At 37.1% G+C, this 13085-nt stretch overlaps 1 protein-coding gene across 3 annotated transcripts in view; it reads left to right on the top strand.

Moving 5' to 3' along the window:
• Golim4 (golgi integral membrane protein 4) overlaps positions 1 to 13085 on the top strand; it is a 77023-nt gene that overhangs the window by 36162 nt on the left and 27776 nt on the right. For all 3 annotated transcript variants that reach the window (XM_010606693.2, XM_010606694.2, XM_010606691.2), the window contains exons 2-5: positions 8240 to 8314; positions 9491 to 9540; positions 11295 to 11348; positions 12888 to 13038. In XM_010606693.2, coding sequence (XP_010604995.1) covers positions 8240 to 8314; positions 9491 to 9540; positions 11295 to 11348; positions 12888 to 13038 — 330 coding nt within the window. The remainder of the gene's footprint in view (positions 1 to 8239; positions 8315 to 9490; positions 9541 to 11294; positions 11349 to 12887; positions 13039 to 13085) is intronic.

The following is a 13085-nucleotide window of genomic DNA, read 5'->3' as shown; positions in this document are numbered from 1 at the left end:
GCATGTGGCAGGACAACACATCATGGCAGGAAGCACAGTAGAGCAAAACAGCTTATATCAGAACAAAGAAAAAGAGAGACCCTCACAGTTCTCTTCTGGGCTACATGTCCAGTGACCTAAGGTTCTCTCACCAGCCCCAGAACCTTCTAAAGGTTCTGTCATCTCCTGGGGATCAAGCCTTCAGCACATGGACCTTGGGGGATGTTCAACATCCAGACTGTAGTAACGTGAAACTGGGCTTGAGTGGGAATTAAAAGCTAGACCTAACAGTTTAGGGGTTACCTGAAAGCGTTAACAGTAAGTCCTGAAGATGGATGCAGAACTGTGAAGCATTAGACTGTGTCTTGGAGATTCCCTTGCTCCTGTACTCCTGTGGGCTGGAGAGGAGATTCAGTGTGAGGCTTAAAATGTGGATATTTGACCACCTCCTGTGATTGATAGATATATCTATATAGTTAGATAGTTTGATTGTGGGTTTTCTAAGTAGATCACCTGGATTCTTTCCCTAGACTTGTAATGAAATACAATTACAAAAGAAGAAAGAAAAGATAATTAGGAAAATATCGTCTTTATGTTGAACAATCAGCTTGATGTTCTGTGGAAATGGGTGTGGCCTGGGGCTGACATCTCCCTCACTTCTGGCAAATTAGAAACACAATCCCAAACTATTCTTAGAGACTATTATAAGAATCTGCAATTTTAGGCCTAAATAAACCCAAAAACTTCAATGTATTATTTATATTCTGGGAACTATGTATGTTGATTTCAATTTATTTACTTTCTTGAGGGCAGGAATGTCATTTTTCTTGTTGCCTTCTTTTGAAAGCACATTTCTTTTCACTTTAAATTAGATCACATATAAAATAATAAAGTTACTTCTATATCAGTGTTTTCTCAGATTTAATTGTGTGACTTGCATGCTAAATTTGGGTAGGTTGTTTGCTTCGTGAAGATAAAACTTCATGTTGTACTCAGAATTGAAAGCAAAATTCTATGGGCTATTGTGTCTGCCAAAGAAACATTGCTCTCTCTTGGAATAACATGTTAAGAAACTTCACAGTGTTTTTTGCCTAATTTTAAAGTGTTGTTTTCTAATTCTGAATTGGACTGTTTTTCTCTAAACTGGCAAAGATAAATTTTTTGCCCTTAAGTGAATGTATATAGTTGATTTCTTTTGTGGCTTTAGATGGAAGTCGGTTAAAATGGAAAATTGCTGTAGGAAGCTGGCATGTTTCTAAACTCCTGTGTTTTAAGAGGAAGTAAAACTTCATTCCATTCTTCACTGCATGGAAAATATTATACTCTTTTCAATAAACAGAGGAAGAGATGAATATTATAAATTTTCTTTTTTTTTCCCTTGTGAGTCTTTGTATTTGAGCTCCTATACTAGTTGCAGTCTTAGTCTGCATTGAGGAACTTGAATGCTGAGGTTAAACCATTGTTTTTATGTTTGTTTTTCCTTAGACTTGCTTGGTGTTGTGAGGCTATTCATTATACACCATTTTTGTTGCAGATATTCTAGCAGCATTAGTTTATCTTGACTGATATCCTTGACTTCAGAGTATAAGTAGAAAAATAGAGATGTGAAAAAGATTGATTAGCAGTCTTCCTCCCAAATGAAACAGTAAACCTATCTAGATAAATCGCTAGCTCAAAAGCCTACAAAATGTATAGTGAAAGAATTAAAGATGTGTGTATGTTCATGCTTAATAGATTTTTTTAGAAGAACCACAAGGAGACAAGGATTCTGTGTGATTTATTTTGCTATTCTTCAGTTTTTGTAAATATACTGGAAGGTTTTATTGAGCTATCAGATGATTACTTAGTTGCTGTTTTTAATGGATTTTTTCTAACTAAAAGACCAAGTCAGTGTATATATAATAATATTCTTATGATTATTGCTTTATTATCATTAAACTTTAGTTGTACAATTGCAAGGATCCACAGGAGATCATCTGATTCCTTCTCCTGCACTTTTAAACCATCACGGCTAGCTGAAAAATATTTTCGTATTTTATAATGTTCACTTCATAATGAACACCAAGCAGTGGTCTAAGCACAGGTTAAACAAATACCTGTGCATGTACAATGGGCTAATGTCCTGATAAACCCTTAGTGAGTTGAAAATACCATACCTTGAAAATGCATTTAGTGCTACCATGACCCAGCTTCATAGGAGTGTATCATATCACACATATTAGTAGCCCCAGATTCAACATGTAAATTGCTGTTTCTGTTGAATGTGCATTGTTTTGCACCATTGTAAAGTAAAAAAAAATTAGGAGTTGGGAACTGTCTGTATACTTACATATTTAACTCTGACACTGACTCAGAGATGGTTACTGTTACTATTACACATACCATATATATATGAAGACAGCTGAGGTACAACATCTCAGCCCCTAAGAAATGGAACTGGAATTTTGAACTCAAGCATCATGTGGGCCTTTAGCCATTATATTACCACCTATCGCTTTCCCTTTTTATTTCTCCCCTTTCTAATATTTTCAGTTCCTGCATTTGGCTCCCAGTTTCACCACCACCTATTATCTTATGTGATTCCTCAGCTTTTAATTTAAGGCTCCTTTCTTTGGTTTGTCTACTTTACTTCCCTGACTGAGCCTGATGAACAGCACTTCTCCATAATCCTGTCACTCATTGCTGCCTCATTTTCCCACCTCTTTCCAACCTGTTGCCTTCCTGCCCTTTAACTGTTTCTCATTGCTTAAGTTAGACTGCTGTGCTAATGGCTTACCAGTTCTGAATAAGGTAGTTAAGGTGCATAACGTAAATTTTGTCAGAAAGGCACAGAAGCTTGGGTGTATAAAATCCACATATTATTTAGAATATCTTACAGATGAATTATTAATTTTAATTTTATGAGTTTTTATATTAAACAATGGGTACTTAAACATCCCAAACTAAAATATTGAATTTTAAATATTGAGTCTTCATAAAAAAGCATCACATTTTTCAACATCAATTCTGTTTTGGTGTACAAAGTCTAAAAAATAGCAGAAATAAATTCCTGTATGATCTACAATGGAAATATAAGTAGCACTCTACAAAAAGATAATCTTTATGTCAGTTATCACACCTCAGGCCGTCTTCACACACGACAGCAGCGCATTCCATACACACGTATTGCTTACACTGAGAGCACCCGTGTTTTGCTTTCCTGACCTTTTTGTAGGATATACTTGACGTCTCACTGGTCTTGCTGTTTTTCAAGACCAATATCATTACACAATTATATTACACAGTGTGTAGTTAACAGGAACATAAAGTACTGAATTCTTAATATGTATTGTTCATTTAGAATAGACATCAACATTTTCACATCATTTGTGTGCTTGCTTATAAAATCTAAAAGATAACATCAGAAATAAATTCCTGTATGAACTCCAATGAAAATACTAATCGAACTCCACACCAAAAATAATCTTTTTGTCAGTTGTTAGGACACCCCAGGTAGTCTTCATGCATGTTTCGTGCACACATCTCACACTGACAGCACGTGTGCTGAGATTCCTTTTCCTATGTACCAGGCCATTCTTGTCACATCTCTTCTCTTCCTGTTTTGTCAGAAGCTTCCTACTATATTGCACAATATGCACATAGCAGGAAAGTTTATTCGGTTTATTATTATACAAATAAGGATCTGGTGACTGAGTTCCAGGGTAAATTTGTAAATTGAAAGCATAATAACTCTTCACATCTACAATGGCATACATTTTTATGCCATATTTTGACTCATTGCTTTTCCATAAGTCTTTTACATTTCTTCAATTACCATGAGAAATCCTGCTAAGTAGACCTATGAATGCTTTCAGTTCAGCTAGAGAGGTGCCATAATAAATGCACTTTTGAATATGGTTATTATTGCACACAGAACATTTTACTTGTATTTCAGGCTTTGTATATTTCACATCTTGTAGCATTTCATCTGATACAGTTTTCAACATTGAATGGCAGTCCTGGCCCATAGCTTTCACCTTGATAAGCTCCCTATATTTTCAGACCTAGTTCTAACGTTGGACTGCATTGTTTGCATGACCATTTTGCCACATTTTGACTAGTCAAATATGCGCTCATTGCTGTTTTCTTTGTCATCTGAATCAAGGAGGTTTGCATTCCCTGTGTCTATATCAGTCAATTCTTGCTCCATTTCGCTGTCACAGGAACTTTGGCTCCGAAGGGCAACATCACAGTCATTATTCTCATCATCCATGCACAAGTAATCTGATGATTCACTCTTGACCTCTTCCATAACTTGCACATCTGGTGTTTCATGTGCCATTTACTGAATTCGACTACTACTAGAAAAATCAAAAGAAAACTTAGGAAAAAATCCTAATCAGAAATTTAGCAATGAGCATTTCATGGGTAAAACTCACCTGTTGCTGCTTTGGAGCTCCTGTACACATCTTGCTGTTCATCTGCCAAGTGGGTAAATGCACAGATGGATTTATTTCCTTTCCCCAGGTGCAGTTACTGAGGGTCATTCCCACATTCCATTATGATGAAATACACATTTTCATAACAGAAAAGTGGTGTGTGGGTAGATTTTACCCCTTGTGATGCTCAGGTAAACATACATAAAACTTGTTAGATGGAGAATTATGTGGCTAAAAATCCTGATCTGACACTTTTGTACACACGCACACACCTTACCATTTGTGTACCAAGTCAGTAAACACAAAGATTGCTTCCTGTATCCCCCATGTCCAGCTACTGGAATGCTCAGCTGACTACTATTATGCTAAAGTACAAACTTTTAGTAGAAAAGTATGGGATGGATTGTTGCAACCCAGTGTTATGCCCTTCATCTCCCCATGGCTTCAAAATCATCCTTTATTCCTATTTGCCACATCTTTTTTTCTACCATATTTGCAAAGGTACATTTGTCTGGTTATAGAGCTTGCAATTAGTGATTTAATTCTGTATGTTCATGCACATGCCTCAGATTTTCCAGTGTCTTTGAATTTTAACTATAACCAACAAACATGTTTGCACTGTGTGTGTATTCCACAGGTTTTATTTACGTTAGTTACAAAAGTTTATTTCAGGGTATCCTTGTTCTCCTGGCACTCCCCACACACTGATATGGATAGTTTCATTTAATATAAGACTGTAAAAAGCAGTTATATGACCACCTTAATAGATATGTACTTCATATTAGCCATTGGTCTTTCTGACTTAATCTCGGGGGAGAGAATAAGGAATAAAATACCATCTTCCACCTTCTCATATACTTCTTACATCGATCTTCCAAACTCCTTCCCTGGGTGGTTTAAGGGACTTTCCCCTCCTATGGAAGATAACATTGTTCTGATGAGTTTTCTCTTTGCTTGGGCAAAAATCATCACTACCCGATTATCTCATATCATATAACACAACAGTGAGAGTGCAATGATTGTTGCTGTTGTATTAAGTGTAGTTTTTGCAAGATTATACTTTAGATTCAGATTTTCTTTCTGTGCTTTACCCTCCATAATACTGAGTAATGGTTAGAGCTCGATGTGATGCAGGATAGTGGTGAGTGTCTGTGCCCCTACATATGCCTTCTTGACCATGCTGCTTAAAAATTCATATTGCCATTGCTACCCTGGCCTTGTTTCTCCCTAATGGTCCTAACTTCTATTCAGGAGACCACCAGACTTGGAACCCATTTCTGCCACTCCAGCTTAGTTTCATCAGGATCTTGAGTACCCTTGCTTCTTTCCTTGAAAATGTTGCACATGTTTGCTGAAGTCCAGTCTGTGATATAACCGGTGTGTATAGCCAGGTTCCCTCTGTGCTGGCACATCTATGTTCCTGAACACTTCTGTCCAGGACGAACTTCACGTTCTGCCGCAGACAGAAGTACCCAAAAACATACAAGTGTTTTCTTTCCCGCTTAAGGACCCTGCGCTTGCCTCAGTTATATCATGAAAATATTCTGATTTGTCTCTTTCTCTGTGTATCTCCCAGCCCTGACTGAAATTCTCTAAGGCTGAATTTGCAGTTCATGGTTTGGATTAGTGAACTTCCATAGTGGTAACTGTTGTCCTTTTATTTCCTTACTCCAAAAAATCATTCATGATGGGGCTATTAATATCAACCCAAGAAACCTCTTGGCTTGAACAAGCAGTGGACTTAAAACCTAGATTTCTTAAACATAACTACGTTTAGTGCAGTGTCACGCCTTTGACTAGTTAGGAGCTACATGAATATGGAATTGCATTTAATTCGTTTACAAAATAGTCCAGGGAAAAGGACCATCATGTGACTAGAATGAACACGAGGGCCAGGGAAGGGTGTCGGAAAGACTTACAGTGACTCTCTGAGGATAAGGGGAGAAGAGATTGGGGCAACCGTGCTATCAGGGGACTATACCGTGCCATTTCGTGTGGTCACAGACACTCCAAGGGTTGTGATCAAAGATGTTAGCAGGGGAGTGAGTAGGAATTAGGGTCTGTGAGTAAGGCACGGACCCTAGGAAATGGAAGGTATGCATAGGCAGACTAGATGAGAGATGTAGTACGTAGAGAAAACGATGGCTGTTATGGAAGGAGAATAATAGTTGCTAGCTACCTGCAGCTGTAATGGGGAAGAAGAGCAGGGTGGGCAAGGCAAGTCACTGGCACCGTGAAGACTTGGGGCATCTGGTAGAGCTGGGGCCATTCTGTGTATTTTATATAACAGCTTGGATTGATGATGAACTTGTGCTCATCCATGTGGAGCTTGGGTCTGGTAAAAGACAGGGCAACTTAGCTTAACTTATCTTAGTTTAACTTAGCTTGCCAGGGAATGAGATCACACTTGACACGATGCTGAACAAACAGGATTCAAAGGGTAGATCAGGAATTTAATTTATCCTCTCCTCTCCTCTCATTGTCGGTTCAAACCACATTGTGTAGCCGAGTTTTTTGGATGACACCTAAAACAGACTCGGTTATTTCTCTAGCTTCTCTAGGATTTTAAAGAGACAAAATGCTTTTCAATAGCTTTTTAAAGGCTTATAATAGCTTATAAACACAGAGTCAATTTAGCACTTATGATGTCTGGTCTAGTTCAATGTAATAGACATTTTACTCATTCAAAGGTAAGGCTTCTGTCTCTTGCAGCTTCTGCTTGCTGCAGAGGTGAAGTCTGAGTGGGGAAGAAACATGTTACAGGCTTGTTCTCCTGGTTCCCTGCAACATTTCTACACTTCCTCCTCGGCTCACCAGGAACCCTTGGGCTCTTCAGGAGAGAGAAGGGACTGCAGGAAAGTTTTACAAAGTTGACCTTGGTTTGCCATTGGTTTGACCATAGGAGATGGTGAACCTGACTCATTCTTTTATGGGCACTTTTGTAAATTCTTTGGAGAGTCCCTTTTTCCTTACTTCTGTACTTCTCCTGTTTGCTTTGACAGGGCAAGGTGGGAACACATTTCTCTCATTGCATTGGTGTGCTACTGAGGTTCTTATTGTTTTAGGCAGCCTTAATTCAGATGTTGATCAATCTGACTCCAGAAATTATGGGCTAAGTGGAAGTTCTTTTCTCTAGCCCACCTAAGAGGCAAGAGCTTGCAGCATAGTCGTAGGGATAACTGCTGTACAGACTATGTTGAAGTCAGGAAAGTGGAGAGGAAGAGAAAGGGAACTTCACAGAGACACTTGCATTAAAGAGGTTGGAGAAGGAAAAGTCACTGGCAAAGGAGGCCAGTATATCAGTGTTTGATCTGGAAAAGGGGAGATTATCTGGGTATCAGTGAAGTATGAAGTATTAATGTTTATTCCTTACCCAGAATGTGGAACTTTTGTTTTCCTCATTGAGTTTCTTGGTACATTTTAGGTATACAGTACAGTTACATTCATCATTGGGATCTTGTACTTTTCCATAACAGGTCTTGGTTCTCATTTTTTCCCCTTGTCCCTGTCCTCCCTTCACCCCTCCTCCCCTCCCCCTTTACAAACACTTCATTTCCATTTTTTCATTTTCTCATATTTTTTTCTTTTCCCTTATTAGCTTTCCCCCACCCTTCCCACTTTCCCTACACCATTAGCCCCTTTCTTCCTATTTCACATTGTCCATTATATCATTAGGATCTTATGTACTATTACAGTTTATTCACACCAGAGAAACCATTTGGAACTTTTAATACGTTTGTATAAGAGTCCTCAATGCTCTCTTTGTGTTTTGAAAATTGATGTTAATTTGAATTTAGAATTTCTAATTCTTAGAAGACAAACTTTAACTCTTCTTTCCCTAGTTGTATATGAACACAGATCAAGATTAGAGAAATCTTTACAAAAGGAAAGACTGGAACATAAGAAAGCAAAGGAAGGTAAGTAAATAATGTAACTTGTGGTCTGTGGTTTTCTCACACTCTTCTTTGAAACATCATTGATTTATGATTTTTTTCTAAGCTATTTCTCATATATCATTTTGAAGCCAGTATTATAGGTGAACAAAAAAAGCAATGTAAGAAATGTATTAGATGTTGTGCAATAATTCATATATATATATGTATAATTTCAAATATAATAACTTTTAATCTGAATGTATATAGGTATATAGGTATACCTGGGAATTCTATCCACAGTTGTGAGAACAACAAGCATTGTTCAGAATATGGCACTTGTAATACACACACAGGCACATGTTTATAATATTAGGAATTGATCAGTGTTTGGTATATTTTTAATTAAATACTGGATTTAGTCTCTTGAGATCTTTTAATGGTGTAGCCAGTTGGTTCAGTTTGAATTATTGGAGGAAAGGATTAGGCAATGCTATGGATTTATATAAAATTTTTTTTCAAATGCAGACTTTCACCAACTAATAATTTGAAGTTATCTGCATTTTTACTTTTATTTATCTGTTTTGTTATAAATCTTGAAATTTAAGTGAGATGTTGTCTGAAATGCATTCTAGAGTAGAAGGTGAGAAGGGAGGTCAATATGGTTAGGGTGCTCGTATTGTGCCTATATGAGGAACAGAAGTTAACAAATTGAAATGTTTTGAGAGGATTGGAATTTTCCTTGTGTTCAAGTGCAGAGTGATTTTACAGAGCCACCTAGTGGATAATAAAGTTTTCTGAGCATTGCAGATGGCCTGGATGGCTAAATTTCTCTTTTCAGGCCCTGAAGGAGTTTGGTGTGCTGTCTCTTGGGGAGCCATAAATCACCCTTGTCTTAAGATGTACTCTATTTTTTCCTCTTCAATTTCAAGAATCAGTCATAGAGATATTCTAAATGTACTTTAAATTAGTTGGTTATATCATGGATTTTATTGATGCAGTATTTATAGATATAAAGTAAAAAGGAGGATAACATAATATTTTCTTCAATTCTTCATGAAGCATTGAAAGGCCAAATATACTATACAAATCACCAAGTAGATAAATTTAAGATGAAAATACGTTTTGCAAGTCTGAGTAAAATTTCTTTATTCTTCTACATGTTTAAAAATTCCATGATGAATTACTTTCCTTCTATTGTCTCCATTTTGTTTTTTCTAGATTTCCTTGTTTACAAGTTAGAAGCACAAGAAACACTAAATAAAGGAAGGGTAAGGATTCTTCTCGTCCTATTAATTTCTTTTTATTGAACTTGAAAGCGAGGAAAATGTAAACGTAAAATCTTTTACTCTTGATCACTAGATTCTAGGAATGCCACACCATTTTTCCATACAGAGAAGGCCTTAACATTGTTCTACTATTGATGATAATAGTAAAGGTGAATAGTGTCAGTGATTAACAGGAAAGAAATTATTTTTATTCAGCCATTTATTCATTTGTAGTCTCTCTTTTCCATGGGATGCAATACTTCTGTTTCCCTCTGCAGACATACTGTCTTAGCACAGGATCTATCCTAGAATTGGCATTTAGAAACATTTGTAGAAGGAATGAAGGAATGATAATTGGCATTTGAAAATATTTTTAAAGTCCAAATTAACTTCAGAAAAGGCAAGTCTTCTTTTCTAAGAGAAGTGTGTAGCATTAATTGAATAAAACATTAGTATTCAGGGGCACTAAAACTGGGAAAGTCAGTTTCTTGGATTGCCTGGGAGGTAGTCAGCTTTTAGCTCTGCAAATGGGAAGGCACTGCGGGGGAGGGTGGGGAGAGCAAAAGTCAGGAGAAGAAAAGAAAAAGAAAGATAAATGGAAATAAAGCTCTTGTAAATAAGCAGGGGGAGAGGGTAGAAAGGAGAGTAAGGGAATGGGTAAAAATAAGAATCAGAATATATCATCTACAGGTACAAATTCCATACGATGAATGTGATCATTATGTGTATCTAAATTGAACAAGTTAACTTCATTAATGATAAAGAGTAAAAGCATATCATCCATTTTGAAAAAGATAAAAGCTCCAACCAAAACTGTGTCTCTTCTGGTGTCGTATATTCTGTAATGTAATTTCCTTCTAAATTAAAGTAGTAAGGAGGTAAACAAAATGATAAAACAAAAAGATAGTTCATTTTAGAAGTTGTGAAGATATGAAAAAAGTATATGAGTGTGTACTTTTGTGGACGGGACAGAGGAAAACAGGAGGTGTGTGATACAAAGGTAAATCAACATAGCAACATGAGAGGGAACACTGCAGGTGTCTTCTGTGTACTGATGGTGACCGGTGCCCAAGGCTGCAGGAATGTGTGAGGCCTCCTTGTGCAGGTACCGCAGTGAACTGCAGAGGTACAGATTGCTACATCCCTGGGCTCAGGGTCCAGCCCTGTCTCCATTGCTTAATGAATCACTCACCTTGAACATGTGCTTTAGCCCTTTTCAGTGTCTTACTCTATAAATCAGTCTCCTGGTGGTAAAATCTGTACATAGAACTTCTTGTCCACTGGAGTTGAGGGAGAAAAGTACCTTTTTTCTTCCCTCCCTTAAGTCATTCAAAGCTTGTGAGGCCTGGTTCTGGCTGATGTATGCCTTCTCCTCCTCACTAGAGCACCAGCACAGTGTAGTAGCCATCTGTGATGAGTGTGTGTCTGGGTTCCTCCCTGTGTCTGGGACTGAGTGCCTTCAAGTATGAGAGGAAGAACTAAGTTATCTCTTAGGGCCCTGCCAACTTAGCATTTTATGATTCCGTGTCCTGCGTTTTCACTGGTGAAATGTGGCAAACCTATGAGAATATTGAAATTCATTTTTGCTATAAATAAAGAGATGGCCTTGGAGATACCCTGGTTCAAGCATAGCATTCATTTTACCTTACATGAGTGAAATAAATGAAAATCTTTCATTAGGAGCTTGAAGCTATATTTTGCTTAGCAAGAGAACTAGATTCGTTTTCTTTTATTGACTTTTTTTTTTCAATTTACAGCAAGACTCCAATAGCAGATACAGTGCATTGAATGTCCAACATCAGATGTTAAAAGTGAGTAATTTAAATTGTTCTTTATGAATGAAATAAAGGTTTAGCCAATATTTGAGCTGACTGATAATTTTTAAAGTAATTGAAGAATGTTTACAGAAAGTTGATTTGTGCCGTATTATGTTACATTGGCTAAAAAACTACTGTAATGCCTCAACAGTCTTACTGCCTACTTACAGAGAACATATTTAATATTATTACCCATTTCCTTATATGCCAGGCTCTCTGTTTATGTAATTTAATTATTCTTTTTATCTTTTAAGGTTTTTTGGTTTGTTTCTTAAGTTTCTCATAGTTTTCCATGGGCGTTTTCTTTTACCTTAGATTAGGAGCTATGAAACTGTTAAAGTGCTTCCTTTGTGTTACCAATATTTAATAAATGTATTTTTACCTACCACAGGAATGCAATTTGTTATTTAAAGATTCTCCTTCCTTAGTCCTTGAGTAAAACTCATTATTATTGTGTGCCAGAAAAATAAAAAATAAAAAAGAGAGCTAGTTATCGTTTCTGTCAACTTAGAGATGAGCAGCAGACCGGTCTGCGTAGCATGCAGATCATGCCACTGTTTGCACCCAGCTTTTTGTCTGGCATTTCCCCTTTTCTCCATATCAGTAGGCACAGACCTTTAACTGAAACCAGAGCCTTTCTTACTAACAAGAGTGCAGTCCATGACTTAAAGCAGACATCATTTTACATTCCGATTTGGAGACTAGAGTTTAGCTAGACTGTGATTAGAGTCAGGTTATAAGCTGAAAACCTAAGCAAGAAAATCATACAGTTGTCTTTCTACATCCACTGGCTTTCCATCTGTACATTCAACTAACCTCTGTATTTTTAAAATAATTGATGAAAAGGACGTATCTGTACTGAACTTAATGCAGTCTTTTTTCTTGTCATTATTTCCTTAATACCATAATATAATTTATATAGCATTACATTGTATTAGGAATTATAAGCATTCTAGAGATGTTTTTAAATATGCAGATGTTAAAGAAAAATATTATGACATTAAGAGAGTTGAGCATCTTCAGATTTGCATATCTGAAGGGTGTCCTGGAGCCAGTCCTCTGTGAATGCCAAGGGACCACTATAGGTGGGTGGGAAAGTATCAGGCTGAAAGAGAAATTCCACAGTCCCTGTAGAAGACAGTTTTGCTATCAGCTTTACCTTGTTTCCACAGTAATTTGAGTTTCTGGAAATTTCCCCAAATTACCTCTTTTTTCATCCTTTGTGCTAACTTCTTAGCATCAACCTTAAAAGGGAAGGGGCTGGGAATTTATCTTAGTAGCGCTGTGTCTGCCTCACAAGCACAAGGTCCTGAGTTCAATCCCTGGTACCAACAAGAAAAAAAGGGGGGGAAATTATTTTCACATTCATTTGAAATGTAGAAATGGAAGGAAGCTTTGCAAATGGAGAGCAGTCTTGGGAAAAGGAACACTACCTTTGCATTCATTTCCTTGCAGGATAAAAGCCATGCTGTCAAGAAAGAATCTTGTGTACTTTAGAGAATACATAACTCTGCTCAAGTTTTTATCTTGCAGAGTCAACATGAGGAGTTGAAGAAACAACACAGTGACTTGGAAGAGGAACATCGCAAACAAGGGGAAGACTTCAGTAGAACATTCAATGACCACAAGCAGAAATACTTGCAGCTTCAGCAGGAAAAGGAGCAAGAACTTTCTAAGCTAAAAGGTATTTGAAAAATCAAATTAGGCAATTAGTAACGATATTAGTTATTA

Source organism: Fukomys damarensis, unplaced genomic scaffold (genome assembly GCF_012274545.1).
Source record: "Fukomys damarensis isolate Sample0158 unplaced genomic scaffold, DMR_v1.0_HiC HiC_scaffold_12, whole genome shotgun sequence".
NCBI classification, from domain to species: Eukaryota; Metazoa; Chordata; class Mammalia; order Rodentia; family Bathyergidae; genus Fukomys; species Fukomys damarensis.
This window is presented reverse-complemented; position numbering and strand designations above follow the sequence as displayed.